A 24356-nucleotide genomic window follows, 5' to 3' on the forward strand; every position below is an offset into this window, starting at 1 on the left:
TATTAGCAATCTCCATTATCACAAATAGTACTTTATTGTTTTTCCTTTAATCTTTGTAAAGGTTTTCATAAATTTTTTTAATTATAATAAAGTATAATAATTTTTATATCATTCATTTTTATGATATTGTTTCCAGCAGTTCTTTGAATAGTACAGATCTACTGACATACAAAGATTTAGGAATTTTTTAAGTCTCTGTAAAGTTACATTAAATGAAATCCAACAACATGTTCAATATGTCCATTGCACAATTAAAAAGCTATCACCTGCGATGGATTTCTACAGTCTCCTATTGTCATTCTATGCATAGCCATCTCAGTTATTCCATGATAGTGAACGAAAGCAGCTGCGATTACCAGCACATGGAATATTTGATGACTCTGAAACTGTAAAACAGAATATTCAACATTTAAAAAACCGTAAATTCTTCCAATTCAATAGATTGATAACAATATAACTCAACTTAATGTTTAAACAAAGCATAATTACCCAAATATCAAATTTGCCTGGGAAAAATCGTTCAGGTACCCTTAATGCATAGAACAATGCTCCTAAGATATATAGACATCCCATTAATATTAACCAACCAAGAGATGCTTGACTAATTGCTTTAAACCAGCCTTCTGCAATAGCATAATGAACTGCTGGTATTACCTAGAAAATAAACGATCATTTCATGATATCATAAAACATATACGATAATAAAGAAAAAATAATTCATAATTAAAAGTACTTCATAAAACCTACCCCACTAAGACCAAATCCCATAAAAACTCCTGCTCTTAACGGCCTATAATTTGGTTCACCGAATCGTTCCCAGAGCGACACAACTATACTCGTTACACCAAGTATTACAACCACTGACAAATAAATCATTTTCGGTTGATAATCACAGTAAAACCCATAGTAAAGCCATGGTACAAAACTACCCATAATTAACATAGCTATTCCACAATAATCTAATTTTGAAAACAACTTTCCAACACATTCACTGTGGCAGTGTACCGTGTGAAAAGCAAACGACATTCCCAAACACATTATAGCACCAGCAAAGAAGGTACCAAATACCAATTTCTCTTCCAATTGTATTTCTATAGGAGGTTGTGTTATGAAAAATATTGCTATGCCAATGAATGCCACACATCCTAAAAGAAATACATTATTTTGTTATAAATCAATTTAATCAATTTGTAAATTTAAAGATGTTATTCGTGAAATAAATATTACCAAGTAAATGAGTCCAAATGTTTCCAGTTTCTGTATGAATACGAAATATACTTTTAAAACAGGCATAAAATGATGGTAAAGGTGGTCTATGACCAGCATGTAAGAAATCATTATCTTGTAACCATCTTGGAAGATTTCTGAAGTGACATTGTTTCCATGATGCTTCCCATACCTGTAATTAATTATTCAAATTTTGTCATTATATAAACTTGTAACTTAATTTACAATATTAATATAAAAAATATTTATAGATACACAAGGTTAGTAGTTACCTTACGAACAAATTCTTCTGCTTGCTCAGCAGCATTGTGTGCTAATGCACCAAGATCAATTTCATCACTCAATACACCAGCTTTGAGAACCTCTGTCATCTATAACAAGTTAACAATGTTCATTCTTAACATTCCAGGTGTTTAATAAAAAAATTCGATGCTAAAATGAACAAATATTGAAATTATAACTAATGTGGTATAAATATGTAATTTCTTACCTCACAATCCAGAAGATGATCATCTTCGGGAGTTGATGGTAATGGACAACCAACTCCATCTTCTTCTTCTGCTAAACAGCTCGCATCATCATCATCTAATAATTCTTTAACTTCGTGCAACCCTGGTACTTCACTATTTAATGACACACGATCACTCCATGGAATTCTATGACGAATCCCCGAGTCCGTTGCACTAATGTCATGGTTTCCTTTGTCTTCAATAATGGCATCCTCGTATTGCGACATATTATAGACTTGCGAAAGCTTCAAGTTTCTAAAAATATGATCGAAAGAATTAGTTTTATAGTATAAATACTGATAAACAATTTCTTATATCACAACATAATGCATATATTAATTGCGTGCAATGGTATATGTATATATACAATATGCAGAATTATTAACAATTACATAGATCAGTCACTTTGTTACTCTTAATAATGTTTGAAAGGAATTTAAATTCTACAATTATATAATAATTTAGTGCACAAGATCTTTAAGAGATGAAATTACAAGACTAGCTGAATATATAATGATCAACTAAATGTATGCTCCATGATTTTAATGAAATATTAACAACTTAAAAAGGTCACGACCTCTTATATAATGAATTGCGATATTTACGTTCATACGTCAACAATTGCGAAAAAGGAAAACGTTGATGGTAATTTCTGCTTGATTTAGAAAAATTGTGCACGGAGGTTCTTAAACAGATGATAAATTGTAGTTAATGCATCATACACACATGATTCTTTGACAGATGGAATTCATAATAAATCTACATACAATACGATAACAGTTCCGTAAAGTACGAAGTTCGATTGATTAGAGCCAATAGAAGACACACTTAACATACCCAGCACACGACAAATCATCAAACTTTCACATCTACGTCGATCAAAATCGAAATTTCAATAGTAATGGATAAACATAAATGGTTCAAAACATGCTTTCAATGGGTACAAATTATTTTATGCAACTGCTAATTTTCAGTTATTCATTGCTACGACAGGAGTCGAGAATAGCCGAGTACTAGATAGTACCACGTGTTAACATTTATACATATCCACATGTACATACAACGATGTATGCGATGCATATACATATGTATGTACAGTATAAATATGCATATACATCATTTCATTCGTTATTGGATATCGTTTTATGAAAAATATATATCAAAATACATATATATATCCAGATGATATTAATACCTCTTTCTAAAAAACCTCTAGTGGGCAGAGTGTATATGAACGCAATATAATTTAAACTTAATTTCTTTGTACCTATGTTCAAGTTGAATTTATATACGTATATATTTAAAAAAAGTAAAAAGTAGACTTTTTAAATCTACTTTTAGAAAAGTAAAACTAAATTTTTACTGTAAAAATTAAATTCATCGTGGCTAACTTAGTATAGTAAAATAAAAATTCAATACATTTTCTACACTAAACAGGAAACGAGTCTTATCTTACAAGGTTTTATTAGTTATGATAAAAATATAAAATGTATATACGCACATGCATACGCAAATCAATGTCCAAATATAATTATGTATTATAAATTAATGGTATCCCAAAGTTATTTAATAAATAGAGAGAATCAAGATACAAAAAAAGTAACTCTGTAATCAAAACATTCTTCATTTACGAAATGACATTTACCTTATTGCACACGTATACGTATGTATTTATATATGTCTTATCCATGTATGTTTGTCGGATGTAATAATAATTGTAAAGCAATGACTATGACCGGAACTGAAATTGTTGTTGCTACGTGACTTCAGTATTTACGTGTCATAACCTAAAAAATAATTATGAGACCTAATTAATAATTCGGGAAAAATGATATGGTACATATTATGTATCAGCTTTATTAACTCTATTCTCACACAAAATGTAATATGATCCAACTGTTTTAGGATTTATTATTATTGTCATAGGTAACAATTAAGAATTATTATCATTGTTATAATGATAAAATAAAGAAGTATTAATGATGACAAAATTAAATAGTGAATTAGTATCAAAATTTACATACATTGCAATAGTTGTTGCAGCATATTGGTATGTATCATTATATTCAATCAATTAACATTCATTTTTCGCTTAAATCATTTTATATAATTGATATGACTGTTCTTTTTAGGGTAATCTCTATACTAACAGTATTTATAAACAAAGCCCTTTTGTCAGGAGATATTATACACTTGGACGCACCACTTTTTGTAACGTGGTTTCAGTGTATAGTAAGCTTAACTATATGTGTAATTCTTAAAGAATTGTCCAAATGGTTTCCAGAATATGTTCAATTTCCCGATGGAAATCCATATTGCAAAGATTCTTTCAGGAAGGTAATATTTATAATTAAACTAGTAGGCCTTATATAGGATACATGACATCTTGTTATAATTACTAATAAAGAATATATTATACGTATACTTCTTCTTGGAAGGTCATACAATTTATGAACTGCTTTTCAAGTACTTTTAATTTTACAATTATGATTTCTTAAGGTGCTTACATATTCTACATATGGCTTAGTATTGTTACAAAAGATTATCTAGTATGAGAAATGAAAAAATTCATGGCTGATTATTATAGTATAATCATTGTTACAATGCTTGTAGGTATTACCTTTATCCCTTCTATTCACTGGGATGATTGCAACTAACAATTTATGTCTGAAATATGTTGGTGTTGCATTTTATTACATAGGACGTTCATTAACAACTGTATTTAATGTTATTTTCACCTACTTTATACTTGGTAAGAACCTTTATAAAACATCATTGAAATGATCAGTATAATAGACCATTTTAATTCCGCAGGTCAAAAGACTCCTAGAAATTGCATAGCATGTTGTGGATTTATTGTTCTTGGTTTCTGGCTGGGTGTAGACCAAGAGAATATCGCAGGTTCCCTATCTATTTTAGGAACAATTTTTGGTGTGCTTGGATCATTAACACTTTCTTTATATTCCATTCATATGAAACAAGTGCTTCCTAAATTAAACCAAGAAATTTGGTTACTTTCTTATTATAATAACGCATACAGCGTTTTTATATTCCTTCCATTAATGGTAGCTAATGGAGAACACATTGCAGTGTATAATTATGATAAACTTGGATCTGTAACTTTTTGGACTGCTATGACTATTGGTGGTTTTTGTGGTTTTGCTAATGGTTATGTTTCTGCACTTCAAATAAAAGTGACATCACCTTTAACACACAACATTAGTGGAACTGCTAAAGCTTGTACGCAAACAGTATTGGCAACTTATTGGTTCAATGAAACAAAGTCGTTCATGTGGTGGATAAGTAATATGATTTTGCTTGGTGCTAGTGCAATGTATGCTAGATTAAGACAACTTGATTTAAGTAAAGAATATAAAGACCGGAAGGGGCAGTTATTAATTAATAAGGTATGACTAAGGTAAAGTCAAAATAAGTTACCATATTTCATCATATGACTGCCAAATCAAAAGTATACATTTTGCACATACATGTACATACCTGTAATGGTTTTGATAGCATTTATAATATTTTACGTTTTATTGTATAAAAATTAATGTGAAAACAAGTCTTTATTCAGAGTAAAATATTTTAGTAAAATAAAATGTTAAAGGACTATACATTTTTAATATCTTGATGAAAGACCGCCTCCTCTACTATCTGAATGACTGGACATTGAATCTTTCCGTTTTATGATCGCATTTACACTTTTTAATATTAAATCTGTATCCACATGGAGCGCTGGAACCATTAAGTTCAATTGGTTTCGTAGTAAAGTATTCACAGTATGTTTCTGGTCACTTTCTACAGCAAGTCCATCCGATAAGAAGTAATACCTTGAAATGATAAAAGGTTGAATTCAAGTAATCGCGTTTTTATTTGTTCAGGTTCTCTACCATATCTGGTACAGGTTTTATACCTTGGATATTCTATAGCTTCAGAAACATTTAACTCGCGTACGATAATACTGTATATTAATTGTCCTATAATTAATGGATCATCAGTTCCAAACACTCCTCTTAATCCACACACTGATTTGTTGTTATGAAAAATAATTGGAGTAAGCATAGACAAACTATTATTTGTGTCGCTCCTGTCCAGCAAGAAACCAGCATCAGACATGTATCCAAAACCAAATGGCGAACTGAGTCCACTACAATAAATATAAAAAAGTAATCTATTCGACAATATGTACAATATATTATCAATACTAACGTTATAATGCAAACGTAAATATCTTCCCAGTCCATTGCCATAACTCCAGTGTATTTTTCCTCTTCAGCTATAATAGTTACTTTGTAAGACTCCTGAACCATTCATAATTCAATATTATATATCAACCAGAAATTATCTTAATTGTCGTGTTTTTAATTTGAATCATATTTTCTTAAGATTTTCTACTTTTTTTCAATTGTGAAACATTTTTTAATACAGTTGCAAAAAATGCAGAGTTTTGAAGCAGTAAAAATATATATTGTATATATACAAACCATTTTTTCTTAGTTGCTGTGGTATTGAAGTTGAATTTATCATCGTTTCAGCTAGCTGAATTTGAGAATCTATTGTAGATGCATTATCCGCAAATAGTTTTAGATTTTCCAATGAAGTTATCATTGATTCTAATAACAGCATGTGTGGAGGATAATATACAGCATATTTATGAAAACTTGATTTCTTTGCTGGATATAAAAGAGGTTTGTAATTCGCTAACTGTTGAAGTAAATTGGAAAGATCTTCATTTGCATGAAATAATTTTTTAGTGAAAGATCCATTGTATAACACTATAAGAGAAATAAAACATTTTTATTAATACAACTTATTAAAAATATACAAATGTAGTGCATACAAACCTTGAGAACTATGTTGTGCTACAGCACTCAACATATTACCAAGATCTTGTAACTTCAGTGTATCACCAGCACTAAGGTGACCATACAAAGTTTCATAGCCAATGTGTTTTGATATTTCACTTGCTAATTCCTTGGATACAACAAATCCCTCTTCAGCTAAAGTTATAGAAGGCTTGATAATCTCACTCCATGGTAATTTACCTTTCAAACTATGGGCATACTCTAATCCTTTTAAAACAGCTGGTACACGTATTCCTTTCTGTTTAAAAGCACCTAATTTATAAATTATAGAAATGATATATTAGTGAAACTGTTTTAACTATTTATATCTCAAAAGGTAGATAAACATCAAACGATACGTATATACCTTCAATAGTATTAGTAGCAAAATCAATAATAAATGGTTTCGTCTGCTCTTTATGATTGTATACCATAACATAGCCACCCCTAAAAACATAGTTATAGAATATAACAATTGTTATTGAAATTTTAGACATAACTTACCCACCAAGACCAGTCTTATGTGGTGCAACAATTGTCATACATATGGTGGCTGCTACAGCTGCATCCATTGCATTACCACCTTTTCGTAATATCTTGGTTCCAATTTGAGAACAGTTTGTATAATCAGTTGCGACAGCTCCATGAATAACAGCTTTATCCTAGTAGAAGACAATGTGATAAACGGTATTCAAGACTGAGATTTTTTCAATAATATTTTGTATACCTGAGGTGTTTCTTCAGCATAAAGTATTTGCAGAATTAATGTTGTTGTAATGGAAATGGTTAATATAGTAAAACAACTAATAATGAATTTTAAACCATCCCCGCAATACATACTTAACTTATATTTATAACTTCTACCCTTTGTCAAAGGACATTCTTCTGTAGGACCTTTTAAAATTAAAATTAATGTAATGCAACAGGTTGTTCTCATTTTGTTCAGTTCAAAAGAAAATAAAGATAAGATTCAAAATTATTTCCTTAATATACCCTTAATAAACAATAGTATTCCTATTTGTATGTATTTTATAGTAGAGTCAATTAAAATAAATGTGTCTATTTGTTTAACTTTGTGGTAACAGATTTAGGTTAAAACTAAGAGTTGTTAAAATCAGCAGTATTTGTAGAAAAACATAATTTTTATAGTATTCATGCAAATTTAAGGAAAGTAGTAAAAACGATAATTAATTGTTGGTGTATGGAATATATTTATTATAAATATAAGATACAGTTAACGAATGTTGATTAAAGTAGGTAAGTATTAATAGTAATAACAAGGTTATGTTTAGACAATTAAAAAATATTTGGATTATTTATTCAATAATTCGCCTGAGTAATACTTACGAGAATTATTATAATTCATTATGAACTCAAGAATTGATTTGAATAGAATGAATTCGATGTCAATGAGGCAATATTGTGTTGTTTAGAAAATATACCTGTACATTATGTTTGTATAACTGTAAATTTGCCCTACTTAAAGCATTGTAATTAACGAATGTATATTTAATGAAACTAAAAAGTTGATTGAAAAGAAAGTTTTTAAATATTAATTTTTAAATTATAAATATATATTTATAATATTAACACATTTTTTTGTTATATATATCTTTTTCTATTTGCCTTTTCCATATTTTGCTCAAAAATAAATTGTTTCTAAATGTAGACTTAACAATTAGGAATTTTAAAATTACAGTTGGAAGTTTATCAGAAATTATTATTAATTATAAGAATTATATATATATTTATAATATTAACACATTCTTTTTTGTTAATACAGAACATAAAAGAAAATTACAATGACAGTTGATATAATGGAAATGTTAAAAGAACCACGAATGATAAAAGTATGTGCACCAATGGTCAGATACAGCAAGTAAGTAATAATAGTATATAGCACTAATGGTACGCAGTTACTAATTTTTAATAACAGCCAATTAAATTAAAATTTGTTCATCAGATTACAATTTAGAACTCTGGTGAGGCAATATGATTGTGACTTGTGTTTTACACCTATGATCCTAGCTGACTCATTTGTTCAATCCAACAAAGCTAGAGATAATGAATTTTCCATTAATAAAGAGGATAAACCACTTGTGGTACAATTTGCTGCAAAAAATGTCTATGATTTCCTTAATGCAGCAGAGATGGTTTCACCGTAAGTTTTTATATACTAAATAATTGCTATTAATATTTTAATTTATTGTTTATCTTTTATTGATTCAAATATGAGGAAAACTCTGCATATAATCTTTCTATATATACTTTAAATAATTTCTGTATATGTACTGCCTATTTAGATTGTGGTTTTTAATAAAATATTTTTTTTATAGGTACAGCAATGGCGTTGATCTAAACTGTGGATGTCCTCAACGTTGGGCAATGAAAAATGGATACGGTGCTGACTTGCTTAAAAAACCAGAACTTGTGAAAGATTTAATATATCAAGTGAGAAATAGGATACCAAATCCCTTTACTGTATCTGTGAAGATACGATTATTGAAAGATATTCAGAAAACTGTTGAATTCTGTAGAATCCTTGAGAAAGCGGGAGTCTCCTTTCTTACTATTCATGCAAGAACTCCGGAAATGAGAAATGAACCAATCGATCTAGATAATTTAAAGTTAGTAAGGGACAGTGTAAAATTGCCACTAATTGCGAATGGGGATGTGAAAAGCTTGGATAGTGCTGAAAAGCTATTTATGGAAAGTAACTGCGAAGGAGTAATGTCTGCACGTGGAATTCTAACAAATCCAGCTCTCTTTTCTGGACATTCAATTACACCTCTCAGCTGTGTACAAAACTGGTTAGACATCACGTCAACGATACCAACTCAATTTCTATGTTTTCATCATCATTTAGTATTCATGTTAGAAAAATTACTTCCAAAAAAGAATAGAATTTGTTTCAATAATTTACAAACTAAGTCAGCAGTATTGGATTTTTTAGAGGAATATTATGGTATAAGACCAAACGTCAATCTTAAGTTATCCGAACCTATTAATTGCATTTTTCCTACCGCGAATACGGAATACAATAATTGTAATACAAAAGAAGAAGATGATCAATCTATGCATTTTCTGGGAAATATATTTGCAGAATCATAAGTCTATTTATTTGTTTGTCTTATGTGTATATGAAATTAAATATATTTGCAATTAAAATGTGTATAATAGGACCCTATATAACGTAGGAACGCAAAATAAATAAATAATGCTATGTATATATGCAAGTACATAGATACATATATATAATTACTGAGCGCTGTCACGTCCAAACATGAAGTGTGTCACTTATCGTTTCCTAACCGCGAAATTTCATTGTCCTTTTACACTTGATTAAAATGAGTGTTGGTAGTCAATTTGATAAAAACAATGTAAAGAATTAAATCCAGCACTTCTACGTATCGAAATGAAGAATTTTGAGCCGGTTCCTATGATTTTTCGATACTAATACAAAATGGTAATGTTATGCAAAATTCGTCTTAAATGTATACGTAACTTACATTTTACTATACACGATATATTTTTCATACAGTTATAAACATATATTTAATCTATAAATATATGTACGTATTATTATGTCATTACATGTTTAGAAAAGAATTTTAATCTTTTGTTTATCGTTGTAAGATTCGATCACTGGCATCTAGTCAAAGAAGCAAACGTCCACTGCTCTCTGACTTATCCACCAATGTGTATTTATCTTCAATTGTGCCACAATACATCAGGTAAAAAAAAAGATTCATCGTAATGTGAAAGATGTATAAATACACGAATATGAAGCCATTGCGCTTGCAACAGATGATATACAAGCTACTCGAGAAGTAATCTCTGCACATGTAAGTAACTTAATACTATAAAAAGTATGAACGTTATACATTAATTAAAAGAAGTTGTATTTTATATGGAAGTTAATTTAAATTTATAGGAAGAAGAATTAAAGAAACTCCTTAGTAAACCGAATTTCAATTTCTACTGGTATTTATGTACAAATGTGTAACTGGAAAACGAATAGAAGATGTTTATAGTTGTGTCACAGCTGACGAAATGGCTCTTGGAAAAACTTTGCAGTGTGTAACTCTTCAGTGGACTCTACTGAAACAAGGGTAAAACATTTGCTAGTCTCATTTAATTTACTTTATCATGAAAATTGTATGTAAAATTTTTATAACATTTTACAGATCCCAAAACTACGTCACTTATAGAAAAAACTATAATTTTTGCCCCTAGTTCTTTGATTATAAAATTGGTATAACAAAATTTTTAAATGATTAAAGAACGGAGTGCAACCATTAGTCATTGATGATAGAAATAATGCCAAAATTTACTCAAAACTTACAAGTTTTATGAAGATTTATGGGCGTAGATATACTAATCCCATTTTAATAATCAGCTATGAAATTTCTCATTTACATGCACATGTTCTTCATCTAAACAAATTGGAGCTGATATTATGTAATGAAGGATATCGTTTAAATAAATCAAAGAATTGGACTTCTGAGTTTGAAGCACTTATGAGCTTGAAAGTTGAAAGAAGAGTATTGCTCAGTGAAACGTGTATCCAAATTGATCTGTTAGGATATGTTTCCTTTTTACATTTTCTTAATCAAGGATTATTGGGAACCATACAGGTACATTAATTTACATGCTCAAGAATTATTAACAGAATTAGTATCTACTCCCTATACATATACTTATCTTTAAAATATGTACTAATGAAATAAAAAAATTATTTACAAAATAATAGCATTAAAAAATCAATAGAAGATTTATGAACTTCTTCGTATATACGAAAACTTACTTTTTCTTTCCAACTGATGCATATTTATTTACTTTAACAGAAGATTCTGAAGGTTCCAAAAAGGGAAAAGGTCTTTGTCAGCAATTGCACTTTTTTAGAAGCTGTGCAATTATCATCTTGTTTAGTGTATGAAAAGATAGGACGGATTTGAAAACATTTTAAACTTAATGTCACCCAATCTGAACCGAATAATGTTTAGTGCGTATTATTAAAAATAATTATTGAATCATAAGTATATCATCACTCGTATTTATAACTTTTCTCCCAGAAGAATTTTACCAAAATTGTCAAAAAAAACGACATCCAATGATAAAATTGTGCTAGTATCGAATTATACACAAAATCTTGATCTTTTTGGAAAATTATGTCACAAACATTGCTACAGCTATATTAGACTCAATGTTACAATAACTATCAAAAAAGGTTGAAAGTAAAAAATAAGTTTCCATGGTTCAGACAGTAGTGATTTAATTTTTATGCGTAGATCGAAAGCTAACAGTTGTGGACTGAATTTCATTGGTGCAAATCGTCTTGTTATGTTCGATCCAGATTGGATTCCTACAAATAATGATCAAGCTCCGGCACGTGTGTGAAGAGATAGAAAAAACCATACTTTGTATATCGTTTCCTTTGTGTGCATAACACGTCATCATTTCATGTAATTGCAATTTTACATAGCATTTCATTTAATCCTATTATAAATATGTTATAGACTGGTACAATTGAAGAAAGGATATTTCAAATAGAAGCGCATAAAAAAGGCTTTAGTTCGGCCGTAAATGACCAAGAGGAAGCCGTTGTAAAACATTTCACATTAAACGATTTGCGAACTTTATTTAAATCGGAAGAAAATACAAAATTCGATACTCATTCGAAGTATATGAAAGTAGTATATAGTAATCAATCATTACAAATACGAAGAATTAACGAAGTATAATAAAAGTAAATCTATCTATGTGTTATAGATTTAAATGAAGAAATGTATTAATGGTATAAAAGTGAAAGTACCTCCCGAGAATTCTGATTGCAATTCAGATTTATCGGATTGAAGGCACGCCCACAATCTACGAAAAATACCAGATGTGCTACTACATTAATATTGGTCAAGCGGAAATTTATTTGTTTTCCACCATCATTCATTCAAACAAGTCAAATAAAACGATAATTTTTTTCATTTTTCCCTTTTCATAATTTTATACGTTTTTTTCGCTTATACTAATTAACGTAGAAGTATTTTGTACAAATATAGAATTGTAAGTCTTTGCAAGTATTATGTAAACTAAAAAAATATTAAAATAGCAAATATTTTGTATAGATCTCAGATACTATATGTAATATATACTTAGCCATGTATATATATATGTAATAAATAGTTTAATAAATATGTAATAAATATTACTCATGGAAATTTAGAGTCAGGTAAACATTAAATATATTTGTATACATAAACGCTGCTTCAATTATTTCATAAATGCGACTAATAGTTAATTTATTAATTTAATTCAATTCGATAAATTCATTCGAAGTTGAAATTATAATCTTTCTGGAGAAGCCATTTATATCGGTTTACGTGGAACATATAAGAACATGCAGTTAATGCGAAATAAGTATTGTCATGGAAGAAAGATTCTGGAGTATAATGTTTTTAGGACAGTTTCTAACGTGGTTACAAGCTGAAGCTTGCTTTCAAACGAGTTGTGCGTAGAAAAGCAACAGAGAACGGAGAACAGAGGCTTCAGGAATTTGCTCCACATAAACAGAGGAACGGGAAGAAAAGTGGGGAAACAAGAGGAAGTTAGAGTGGGGGAATGCAAATAATGGAGGAGGTAACACGTGACCGTTGATCACGAACCGTGATTGGCGGAAAGTGATGAACATAGCTTTCCCACCTGACCCGTTGCCGTTCGCTCGCCCTTCTTCCGAGGTTCCCTGCAGCTGCCCGTTCAGAATAGTTCCAGATGTGGCCATGTTTAGTTTGATCTTTGAAGTTTTCGCTCATCGTCTCATAACTGATACATTTTTATACTATCTGCTGACACAGTAATACGCTCTGTCCGACCATCGTACTTTTCGCCTGCCTGCGGCTAGTCTCGTTCATAATACACATGTTCTTCTTTTGCTGAGATAACTCTCGAACGCGAAGTACACGAGAGAGACGTAAAACGCTGTCATCCATCGGGAAGACAGAGGAATACCGCGAGTCGAATCCGTGGATATCAATATTTTCTCGATAAATTTCCAATCATCAGTAACAGACGCGCGTCTGAGTAAATTCGCAGTTGTTTCGTACGGCGAAACCAGATCAATTCGTCGTTCCCTTTCTCTCTCTCTCTCTCTCTTTCATTCTCTCTCTTTCTCCCATAAAATATTGTAAAATCAAAGAAAAAGAGAGCGCCGTTATCAAATTACTACGACAGACGGGGAATCATCCGAGTGGAAGCAAACGCTTCGCATTATTCTTCGAAACTTCGACCATATATCCGGAGGGAATTGTTCCATTTTTTTTCTTTCGCTCATTGTCGCCATTACGACTCGCCGAAAGAAAGCACACATTCGCGCGCATTTTCTTATTCAAGCCCCGATTTTCATGCACTTCGCACGAGTTACACTAACGGGTAAGAGATAAATCGATACGCCTACAGACTTATCGCCAGTAGGCCGCCATATGCCACGTCAAGCTAGAATGACGTTGCAATGGCAAGATTGCAACATTTAACGAAATTGAATAGCGAAGAGAGGAGAGACACAGTGAAATAATCTTATACTTCACCGAATTGAAAAGAAGTGCAATAAACGGACTAAAGAGAAAGTATTTAGACACAGACAAAAGGCACAGAGCCTGTCCTTGTGTATAGGCGTGAAGAATATCCGAAGCGAGAGAAAAAAAGCAGGGGCATAACCGAGAGCTGAGAAAAAGAGATAGAAAAGAGGTTTACGAAAAATTGGTACAGAATTTGGGTTCGGTTGTTGCGCGCACGCGCTCCTCCTCGCCTTCCGGTGGACAAGAGAGAAAGAGAAACGGAGAGACACCGCGAAAACGATTTGATTCTGTAGGCTAATTTGTGTCCTGCAAACGGTCGGTTACTTTTCCAAATTTTCAAATGCTAGAATTCAGGCACGCGATTATCTCGCAAACAAAGAGCCATCGAGTGTGGTCGCGTCAATCGATCGTATGATCATCGTCGGGCCACAGTGCTATATCATATGGTACAAAACACGATCGATCGGGACAAAACAATGGCATTAGAGAGTGTTTCCGCGGCTGAGACTCTAATCCAAAGGTTTGCCTCCACATTTTTTATTCACCAACAAAAATAGTCGAAATTTTTCTATGACTATCAACTACTACTACTACTACCACTACTACTCACATCACAAGTCGATCCCCCTCTCCGGAGATTTCGTGCTGGTCCCGCTTTCGTTCGGTACACACCATTGGCACCGCGACGAAAAACGAGCCCATTACTACACTGTTCTTGGAGTATACGTAACTCTTTTTTTTCTGTTGGTCCACTATGATTCTTCGTACTGTTTGAAAATTCAGTTAATCATGGTAAAGTTAAAGATCTCAACTAGTACGTTTAGAAAAACCACCTTGACACCTTTCGTAAGGTCAAGGTAATTTTCGTAACAAAGAACATACAATGGCAATAAGTAGACGAATCAGTTTTATCACTGAGTCATGAGACTATTGCAAAACACGTTCGCATGCGTCGCTGAAGTGTTCAAAATTTCAACGTATTAATATCTTTATAAAATTCGAAGTAATGATGTAATTTTAATGAAACGTAGAATTCTGCATTGTTATTTTTAATTTTATTTCATGCTTTTGCTTTTCGCAATTAACATCGAAGAATCATCAATGGATATTAGTTTTTGGTAGATTGTTTAATGTTGAGAAATCATGCACGTGATCTTCGGGGAGGAATATACATTCCTATACACAATTTCCCTTCTTCATATAAGACACATTTGCATACTAGCCATATCATTCATACACAAATACTCTATTTCAACATGTAACATACATGTGGCGCCCACACAATGTACATACGTGTACATATCATGAGCACACAACATATACACACACCTCTCTTTGTATATATATATATATACATATATACGTACGTATATATGTATATACATCTATATACCCTACGTGTATATATTATATTATATATGCATACACATGTTCGTATATATATGTGTATATATATATATACATATATGTGTACGCACGCGAATAAAGGCGACAAAATGAGATTTACACACGAAGAAATTCTGGCGGTGTGATGTCGTCAACGTATTTTTTTTAAATATTACACACACCATTGATAATGCTGTAACGATGACAATCAAATATGCTGCAGAACAATGTGATACATGTATATCGATCCAATGTCTATGCTATTGCATCGATGATGATGAATTAATGATAGTCATGATGATAATGCTAATGACGAACGTGATTCGTGGGTAAGGTAAATCAATTTATTATTTATCTACACGGCCGTGGTCCTACGCGTTTCATTTTGCTATATTTAACAACTATTTTAACTCTTGTAATTTGTCAATTACTTTTCTAGTTACGTATTATTACTTGTTTTAAAACGTGGAAATGGTTGTATATGCTTCGAATGGGTTTTCATCTCTTTATTATAATATCCTGCTTTTATACGATCGATATAATCGTACAAATATTATTGTGCATTCTCGGCGAGCATCGTTTTTAACCAAAACAACGGTGTGTCGTAAAGAATGATCTTTTTCCTAGTATATGTATAACATCTACAATACATGCATTTAGGTTGCATCGATCGATACACCCGCCCTGTGCTACAACGTGTCCGTTAGCCGTGCCCCAAAAGCAAGCTAATGTTTTCAGCTCAACTAGTAGCGGAAGCTTCTTTCGAGTATGCTCTGCTCGACCAAAGTTTACGATGTGCCTTTATCTAACATATACAAGGCCATGATATGTATTTAATGTCCGTTGCTGATATTGGCCTTGTCAGCTATTAAAAGCTCGGACTAATTGTTTTTACGAAAACTTTTTTTTTATTAAAGATATAGATATTGCGTTTTTTTTATCGTTGATAAATAATGATTATAAGGTGATAAAGATTTAGAAAATATGTTTACTGTAGCATTTTAATACTATAATCTTTTGAAGCAATCTCATTAGAAAAAAGAAGTATTCACATAAGTATATTTGGTATATTCAAGTATATTTGGGACATAAATTACTCTTCAGGATAATTTTCATTAAATAATTTTTTTCAATCTTACACTTTATTATAAGCAATTTTTAATTCAATAATTATAATGCTTAAAATGTTTGAGAAAGTCTGAAAAGAATTCTGTCTGCTTACACAATACTTGAATTATATCAGTTAGAAATAATAAACATTATTAAATGTTCTGTTTGAACTGAGCATATCTAGTCATCGTTACACATTGACAATTGTGTCCTAATAGATTTTAAAGTATAGCTATAAAACAGTACATAAACATATACTACACATAAAATGAAGCTATTATCTCTATTTTGAGATATAAAAGTTTGTATCAAGTATAACATATATTTCATGTATTTGTAGTAATAATGATAATGACTTGGAAGATGGAGAAATTCCATCTGATGAAGACGATGAGCCAGTACCACCACCAGTAAAAGATGATGATGCTATTAGAAATGTGTTGAAAGCAGATACATCAAAGAATAAGACCTTTGACTCTAAATTTAGTAAAAATAAGAAACCTAATGTTCAAGGAAGCAGCAAACACGACAGATTTTTAAAATACAAAAGTCCAACCGAAGATTGGGCTGGAGATGTTGAGAAAGCTATTAGGGCAGCTTTAGAAGAAGATGGTGCTAGAAACCAAGATTCTAAGTCTAAGAGTAAAAATAATAGAAATAAGAGTAGAAAAAGGATTCGAGATGAAAGGGAGGAAGATCGTAACAAGGATCAAAAGGTTTTAAGATGTTTTATTATGCTTTTCAGCGATCTATCAGCATTGTAAATGCTTATGTTTTATATCTATGATTTACAGAGACGAAAAGTGAGTGATGATGAAAATGCTAATGATGATGAAGATGAAATGTTATTTGTTAGAGGTGCTTCACCTGTTAGAAAAGATGCACAAGAAAACAGCTCTCCAAGACACACTAATGATCATGAAAATTTTGATAGTAATTCAGATTATGATGACAGGCCTAATGTTAATCGACATAGGGATAATGACACTAAGCGCGGGAATGCGAGGGGAGGTGGCGGGGGAGGTAATATTATACATGATCACATTTAGAATAGTTTTGTATGATTTTAGTAATATTTGTATTTTAATAGGTCGGCGAGGTGGTAAAAACGAAAGAGGCGGTAAAAATAAAGCACGAGGACAAATGAGAAACGATAGAAACGGTCGAAGAAATCAAAATAATGATCACACTCAAGATCCAGATGCTATATGTGTTTATTATATGCAAGGGAAATGTCACAGAGGAGATGATTGCCCTTTCTCACACAATGCATTGCCACCTAGAAAAATGGAATTATGTAAATTTTATCTTATGGATTGTTGTGCAAAAAGAGATAAATGTCTGTACATGCATCACGACTTTCCATGTAAATTTTTTCACATTGGGTTAAAATGCAATCAAGGAGAAAATTGTAAATTTTCTCATCAACCATTAAGTGAACAGGTACTGATTTCAAAATGTGTCCCTTTCAAAGGAAAAAGACAGTTTCAAATGAAAATTTTTATCTCTTAGGTAAAAGGAATATTGTTAAAACATTTAGAAACAGCACCAAAGGAAATTCTTGGAGATTTTCCACGTTTAAGTAGAGAAGGAGCAATGCTAATGATAAATAATACAGCAAGAACACTATCACAAGGTCAGGATGTAATGAACCAAAAAATTCCAAGCCTTTTTGATTTAAACGTGCCTGCACCTACTAGTATTACAGATAAAAATAATGAAAAGGAGGAGAAAGGTACTTTAAAACATTTTCATTTTTTACGCGAAAATATTGCTATAATATTATAAACGCTTAAATTTTGTATATAGAAGATCAAACATCACAGCAGAAAAGTGTTAGAGAAAGGAAACCATCTGGTAAAAAAACTCGATGGGGTTCGGACGAGGATAGAGTTCCATATGAACAAATTATGCTACTGCAATCAGCCAATGAATTTGGCTTACAACTTCCGAATGCTGCATTGGGTTTAGCAACTCAGCACCAACTACATTCAAAACCACTGATTCCACAATCCATGCCAAATATGGATTTCTATACCGAAGCTAATTCCGACATGAACAAAATTAATTCAAACAAACGAGACCGAGAAGATTTTACGAAAGATGTAGAGGAGGATGAAATTTTGGAGCAGGTAAAACAGTGCCAATTTTTAATTTGAACAATCTAAACTATTATCAATATGATCTCTCTTATCATTTATTATGAAAGTAAAAACACTTATTTTTATTTAGGCAAAGAAGAAGGATTCTTCAATACTTGAAAATTCGAAAGATATAGATTTAAGACAACTATTGAAAACTTCAAAGAAGTCTCCACCTGTTGTTAGTATAGCTGATAAAGTCGCAAATCTTACTAAATCTAAATTTGACGAGGAGAGTGATCATGACGAAGAAACCGACCTTGTTATAGAAGTGCCAATTGAAGAGGAAGATAAACATAAAGAAAAAAGTACAGATCAAGAAGGTAATATGTTATCTAAAAAATATATAAATACTGAAATACAGACAAACGTACATACATACCGGGAGTCGAAAAATTATTCTTGTATACAGCTTTTTTAGGATAATTTCTATATGATTGTGAATAACGAAGAGTAAAATTTACGAGAAAATTAATTAATTTTTTACAGAAACGTATACCTCAAGTGAACAAAGTAACAATAACAATACCACTTCACCTCATACAGAGGAACAAGAAGTACCGTCTCACTTACCGAAAAAAGCACAGGAATTATTCATGCGTATTCAACAACAGCAGCGTGCAGCACAAGATAGTTTCAAGAATATGGAAAATGAGTGTCCCACAGAAAAAACTGATAAAATTTTAGAAGACTGGTATTCTGACGACGAGGATGATGACGATGACGATGATGATGACGATGATGAGGAGGGTGGAAATCTTACAATAGTACTTTCTAATAAGGACTCGTCGAAAGAAGAAAATGAATTCTCAGAGAAAACGTCAAATGTTGCTGTAAAAGAGGAATTCCAACCGGCAACCTTGACGCCTAGCATACCTCAACCAGCAGCCATAGTAGACAAGCTTGGCGATTTGAGTAAAATTGACATCAGTGCTGAAGTATCAAAATTATTATCATCTATTAAAGCGCGTGGTTCACCCGGTGGAAAATCCAGCCAACAAAGTGCTAATGGTCAGGAATACCTTTCAAAACTAAAATCCTCGCCGGACAGAGTATCGTCAGATGAATCTAGCGGCCAAAATAAAAGTGTATTTGGCGCTCCAAGTCAAGTTATAAAAATTGAACATGAAACTTCGAGTCCACGATCTTCTCCTGGAACAAGTTCCGCACCTGTCTCTAGGGATCCTCGTATGTCCCGAGATCCTAGACAGCGTAGAGACGAACAAAAGCCAAGCAGTCCCAGCAGAACAGAGTGCAAAAAAGAGAGCAAACCTCTTAGACTAGAAACAAGCATCTATAGTTCTGGTATAACTGCAGTGGATACTAATATGGACACAGATCTGCGTACTAAGACGGATCAAGATCTTAGAAGGAAAGATATGGACTTCAGACAAAGATTTCAGACTAGTTTTGGTGATACTGATCTACGAGTTGTTGGAGCAGGTTTTACGGATGCGTCCACCAAATCCGATGTCGACCTGCGGCAGATGTTAAGTTTACCGTTTAAGCCAGCACCGTCTCATGTACCTTGCACGGAAATAGATGCTACTATTTCATCACACCCTCCGATGGTATACAAAGTATATGTTGTGGATATACCACGACCGGATTATACAGGTCTGAAGCTTACTAAAAATGATGCCCAAGTGAAATACGATCCACGTTTAAGAAAAATATTTAGAATTGGTAAGGTTGAACTAGCTGATTCTCCCATGTCTCCGCCCCCGGTAAAACCGGACACTCCAAAGTCACCCCCGCAAGTTCGATCTGACCCACGACGAAAAGCTCTCGAGGCTTCCAATTTATCTTCTCAAAACGTTAATGCTTCCATGATGAAAAGTGTACCACAACCATCAATGGAAATGCCCAACATGGGAATGGGTCCTGCTGGTATGACAGTGCCTCCAGCTATGCCAGGCCCACAAGGTATGCAAGCAGGACAGAACATGATGCCCATGGGTCCAAATCCGATGCTTGGAAACATGGGCCCGATGGGACCCATAATGAATGCACCACCAATGGGTCCGCAAAATATGCCACCAATGGGTATGACAGGTATGTCTAATATGCCTCCAGGGATGCCTATTAATGGACCTGTTGTACCTCAAAATCAAATGAACTTTGATCCACGTTTTAATGTTCAACGTAATAATGGAGCTGGTCTATTGGGTCCAGCACCTGGTTTCGGGCCAGATGTCAATCCTCCTTATGATGGTGCACCTTCTTATTCTGGTGGTAACTTTAATAATTTTGGTCCCGGTCCTGGTCCTGGCCCTGTGCCTCCAGATTCTGCTATGATGGGGTTCAATCCGAATGGTCCGAATCCAAATTTTGGCATGGACGGACCAGAGTGGAACGGAACAAACCAAAATAGACGCGGTGGTCGAATTAGACGACGAAATCGTAACAGGACCAATATCGTGACTAATAATTAAAGCAATAAATAATTTCGAGTAGGTACATCAAAGTACCTGGTGATAATTCTCATTCTAATTTAAATTTGTACAGCATGCATTGCCGATGCAATGCATTTCTTCACGGCGGTCCAGATTATTTGTCTTGATCTTGTCAATTGTAAATGGTGTTAAATGCTCGTTAGGTGATTTAAATAACAGAATATGAATCTAAGGTAATCGAAAAATTAATTAAAAAGTTGTAAATGACTATATATTCACGCATTTGTTAAGTACGCATGAACGATGTGAATAATGCTCATAATTACGCGACATTCTATATTTTATTTAAAAATATAGATCATACTCTACATAAGAACTATTGTATACAGGATACATTTGTTAGATTACCGGTTATAGGAAATGTTTCGTTGAAGAGACGTATCTGTATATATTGAACATCATCATCCATGTGAAAAGACATTTAATGCATAAGATGGCGACAAGTTGAAGATCATTTAATTATACAAATTGATTTATATTTTTTTTATGTCTTCCATATATATTACATAACAGTAATGCACCATTATGATTCATGTGCTCACAAAAATCTTGGATTTCTAGAATAGCATACAAATTTTCGATAAATTACGTTATAATAAAATGAACAAAAATTGTCAATCTTTAAATGGCTCAAAGCCTTGATAAAAATAGAAAAATCAACGAGATGACAGTTCGTTAATTAGTACGAAATCGCAATATTCTGTAAAAATTGATGTGTTTGTAAGAATTTTGAAAACAGTTGTACATGGACATACTTTTTTACTTGCATAAGTATTAAAGGGTTATAGATGGGTATAAAGGAATATTTCCTTTTCAAACTTTTGTAGACATTGGAACTGAAAATTTCTGAATAGTAATGACGCCTGTAATAATCTAGGTTTTACATTGCTAGCAAAGTATACCCAGTAACATTTGTCAGTTTTGTGGTACTTCTGTATGTTCCACATTAACACTAAACACGTTTATCTGCTAAAATGCAGATTAAGAGTACTTCCTCTTTGAAAAATAATATTAGTCACAAATTGTATTTAAATTCAAGGAATTATTAATTCATTGTCCAATGTTAACCTACCGATTATAATAATTTTCTTCATCATTATTATTATTATCATTATTAATGTGAAACCATAAAGTAAATTACATTTGTAAAAAAAAAATAAAGTTTACTATTATATAGTAAAATTTTTTTGTATAGTTGAATTATTGAATTTAATAAGATTATCTATCGTTCGTTTTAACGTTGTAAATAATGCTGTATTTCTGCAGTGCACTTCTTAAAATACAAGTACATTTAAATATGGGTATAAAAGGTGACAAATTTTTATATACTATATAACCTATATAAGAAGTTGTACTTTCATTTGATTATAATTCACACTATTAAAGATCTTATTCGATTATTATCATTATTAGTCTTTATGCAATAATGTTTACAGTTAAAATCATGTTCCATTAATGTATAATGGAACTTAAAGGATCAGCTCTTATAGCTGATAGATCCAAACGTGCATCCATTTCATCATCCAACTCTCCTACAATTGCCCTAAAAAGAAAAGGTCATATTTAATACGATATTACAATCATATTTTAAGTATTATAGAATTAATGTTAGTTAGCAGTATGGTTTTAATGTTTACTTCAATTGTGACAATGAGCATTTAATATCTTTCTAATTAAACATCCTGAAAGATGTAAATACTTTTAATATAATTAAATATGTATCTATCTATACTTTAAAATCTGAAATGTATATTTTTTTATCTATCAGTATTCATCAATTTCTTGACTGCCAGAATAAAAGAGTTAATATTGTTCAAGTTTATATATATATATATAATGGAAGTATAAATAATTAATGCATTAATTTGATATAAAGAAATTGCTGTATCAATGTGTAATAAACATGGATAAAAACTGTATAAACAATGAAAATCATTATTATATAAAATTAATAGTATTACTAAAGAGACGACTGGATATTTTTTGTATTATATGCACTTACAAAAAATAGTGAACTAATTTAATTACTTACACATTGTCACCTCTAATAATGTGTAAACCTAAAACAACTTGTTCTACACCCTGTGTAGTACTATATACACGTTCATGCGATTCATCCAATATTATATTGATAGTTTGGTCGAAACCTTTCAGTGTCCCCTGAAAATATAAGATTTTTTTGCGATTAAGGAAATGAGATTAAATCTTGAATGAAACATTTTACTGTATTACACGTACAAAAATCATTTTACAATGATAATAATCTTAAGGTATAATTTAAGACAATTTTTTTTATAATATTTCTATACTTACAATAAAATTCCTGCCATCAGAAGTGATAATAGAGACTGTGTCTATGAAGTGTGTTAGGATACATATAGAACAATTGTAAATTGTAACTAAATTATAAAGATTTTACAAGGAAATTTTAAAGTTTAGTATTATTTGTAAAAGGATACGATTCACGTAACTTTCTAATCCTGACGCCATAATCTTAATTACACATTAAAGTAAATTTGGCAATATATATTATATTATAACGCAGTTACGTGCACTGTATTTACTGTGTTCAACCTCTATTCAAGCAAGTTTACTTAACCTTTGGCTTGACACATTTAAACATAATTTAATAATCTTCTCAACAGAAACTGTATCAATATATAATCGATTGTAACGAATTGTAACTAAATTACTCCGAATTCAATATTAAATGTTTATCCGCTTGCAAGATTTGCGTGCAGAAACAATGATTAATGAATACATACAAGGTTTCTAGTTAATCACTGTCAAAATGCATAGATGATTGGTATGCTACAATAAAAATGTGATCTTTTCCCGTTTTACAAAATTGCTTACTATGATAAAATTAAAAACTTCAGGATATTACAATTCTTATGATCAAGCGGGAAAACATATTCTGTGTGTATTTTAAAAAAGAATCTCTGTATGTAAATACATACATACATACATATGATGTGTTGAATTCATTGCATAGATATATTTCTTTGATATGTAGGATTATTTTTGATAGATTCAGGAATACATACTTAACGTTTGTACATTTACGAACACGTGCATATAAATCCTAATTCAAATCGTACTAATAAATGTA

The 24356-nt window shown here is 31.6% G+C and overlaps 7 protein-coding genes across 17 annotated transcripts; 4 read left to right on the top strand and 3 right to left on the bottom strand.

The window, feature by feature from the left end:
• Positions 1 to 87: 87 nt before the first annotated feature.
• Adipor (adiponectin receptor) lies at positions 88 to 3489 on the bottom strand. 5 transcript variants are annotated; one of them, XM_078196897.1, is made up of 7 exons: positions 3382 to 3489; positions 1718 to 1991; positions 1500 to 1598; positions 1228 to 1399; positions 748 to 1145; positions 490 to 654; positions 88 to 386 (listed from the first exon to the last, which is right to left on the bottom strand). In XM_078196897.1, the coding sequence occupies exons 2-7, from the start codon at positions 1961 to 1963 to the stop codon at positions 252 to 254; spliced, it is 1215 nt and encodes a 404-aa protein (XP_078053023.1). In that variant the 5' UTR covers positions 1964 to 1991; positions 3382 to 3489; the 3' UTR covers positions 88 to 251. The 5 variants fall into 5 exon arrangements, with proteins under 5 accessions (XP_078053023.1, XP_078053018.1, XP_078053020.1 ...); XM_078196892.1 differs by lacking the exon at positions 3382 to 3489 and adding an exon at positions 2504 to 2754; XM_078196894.1 differs by lacking the exon at positions 3382 to 3489 and adding an exon at positions 2463 to 2754.
• On the top strand, positions 3435 to 6548 carry Nac (GDP-fucose transporter nac). Of its 3 annotated transcripts, none has more exons than XM_078196900.1 (5): positions 3435 to 3572; positions 3642 to 3786; positions 3869 to 4073; positions 4350 to 4488; positions 4551 to 6548. In XM_078196900.1, exons 2-5 carry the CDS (start codon positions 3716 to 3718, stop codon positions 5147 to 5149), a joined length of 1014 nt encoding a protein of 337 aa, XP_078053026.1. In that variant the 5' UTR covers positions 3435 to 3572; positions 3642 to 3715; the 3' UTR covers positions 5150 to 6548. The 3 variants fall into 3 exon arrangements, with proteins under 3 accessions (XP_078053026.1, XP_078053027.1, XP_078053025.1); XM_078196901.1 differs by having other exon boundaries at positions 3456 to 3572; positions 3663 to 3786; XM_078196899.1 differs by having other exon boundaries at positions 3494 to 3786.
• Positions 5346 to 15035, bottom strand: LOC144478717 (glutathione hydrolase 7). Of its 4 annotated transcripts, none has more exons than XM_078196890.1 (9): positions 14762 to 15035; positions 7311 to 7477; positions 7088 to 7245; positions 6951 to 7030; positions 6584 to 6856; positions 6224 to 6514; positions 5949 to 6015; positions 5653 to 5886; positions 5346 to 5569 (listed from the first exon to the last, which is right to left on the bottom strand). In XM_078196890.1, exons 2-9 carry the CDS (start codon positions 7419 to 7421, stop codon positions 5359 to 5361), a joined length of 1425 nt encoding a protein of 474 aa, XP_078053016.1. In that variant the 5' UTR covers positions 7422 to 7477; positions 14762 to 15035; the 3' UTR covers positions 5346 to 5358. The 4 variants fall into 4 exon arrangements, with proteins under 4 accessions (XP_078053016.1, XP_078053015.1, XP_078053017.1 ...); XM_078196889.1 differs by lacking the exon at positions 14762 to 15035 and adding an exon at positions 7931 to 8193; XM_078196891.1 differs by lacking the exons at positions 7311 to 7477; positions 14762 to 15035 and adding an exon at positions 13280 to 13382.
• On the top strand, positions 7408 to 9699 carry Okr (DNA repair and recombination protein RAD54-like okr). The gene is made up of 4 exons (XM_078196898.1): positions 7408 to 7840; positions 8367 to 8462; positions 8547 to 8744; positions 8920 to 9699. The coding sequence occupies exons 2-4, from the start codon at positions 8386 to 8388 to the stop codon at positions 9692 to 9694; spliced, it is 1050 nt and encodes a 349-aa protein (XP_078053024.1). The 5' UTR covers positions 7408 to 7840; positions 8367 to 8385; the 3' UTR covers positions 9695 to 9699.
• On the top strand, positions 9765 to 12843 carry LOC144478723 (DNA repair and recombination protein RAD54-like). 2 transcript variants are annotated; one of them, XM_078196908.1, is made up of 6 exons: positions 9765 to 10049; positions 10220 to 10428; positions 10518 to 10695; positions 10771 to 11220; positions 12103 to 12266; positions 12356 to 12843. In XM_078196908.1, exons 4-6 carry the CDS (start codon positions 10936 to 10938, stop codon positions 12363 to 12365), a joined length of 459 nt encoding a protein of 152 aa, XP_078053034.1. In that variant the 5' UTR covers positions 9765 to 10049; positions 10220 to 10428; positions 10518 to 10695; positions 10771 to 10935; the 3' UTR covers positions 12366 to 12843. The 2 variants fall into 2 exon arrangements, with proteins under 2 accessions (XP_078053034.1, XP_078053033.1); XM_078196907.1 differs by having other exon boundaries at positions 9766 to 10049; positions 12103 to 12276.
• Su(sable) (suppressor of sable) lies at positions 13983 to 23404 on the top strand. The gene is made up of 8 exons (XM_078196875.1): positions 13983 to 14671; positions 16988 to 17363; positions 17442 to 17670; positions 17738 to 18090; positions 18160 to 18382; positions 18457 to 18779; positions 18880 to 19111; positions 19278 to 23404. The coding sequence occupies exons 1-8, from the start codon at positions 14595 to 14597 to the stop codon at positions 21221 to 21223; spliced, it is 3759 nt and encodes a 1252-aa protein (XP_078053001.1). The 5' UTR covers positions 13983 to 14594; the 3' UTR covers positions 21224 to 23404.
• LOC144478725 (U6 snRNA-associated Sm-like protein LSm8) lies at positions 21649 to 24214 on the bottom strand. The gene is made up of 4 exons (XM_078196910.1): positions 23704 to 24214; positions 23558 to 23598; positions 23277 to 23404; positions 21649 to 22787 (listed from the first exon to the last, which is right to left on the bottom strand). The coding sequence occupies exons 1-4, from the start codon at positions 23732 to 23734 to the stop codon at positions 22697 to 22699; spliced, it is 291 nt and encodes a 96-aa protein (XP_078053036.1). The 5' UTR covers positions 23735 to 24214; the 3' UTR covers positions 21649 to 22696.
• Positions 24215 to 24356: the final 142 nt, after the last annotated feature.

The sequence above is a fragment of the Augochlora pura genome, chromosome 3 (assembly GCF_028453695.1).
Source record: "Augochlora pura isolate Apur16 chromosome 3, APUR_v2.2.1, whole genome shotgun sequence".
NCBI lineage: Eukaryota > Metazoa > Arthropoda > Insecta > Hymenoptera > Halictidae > Augochlora > Augochlora pura.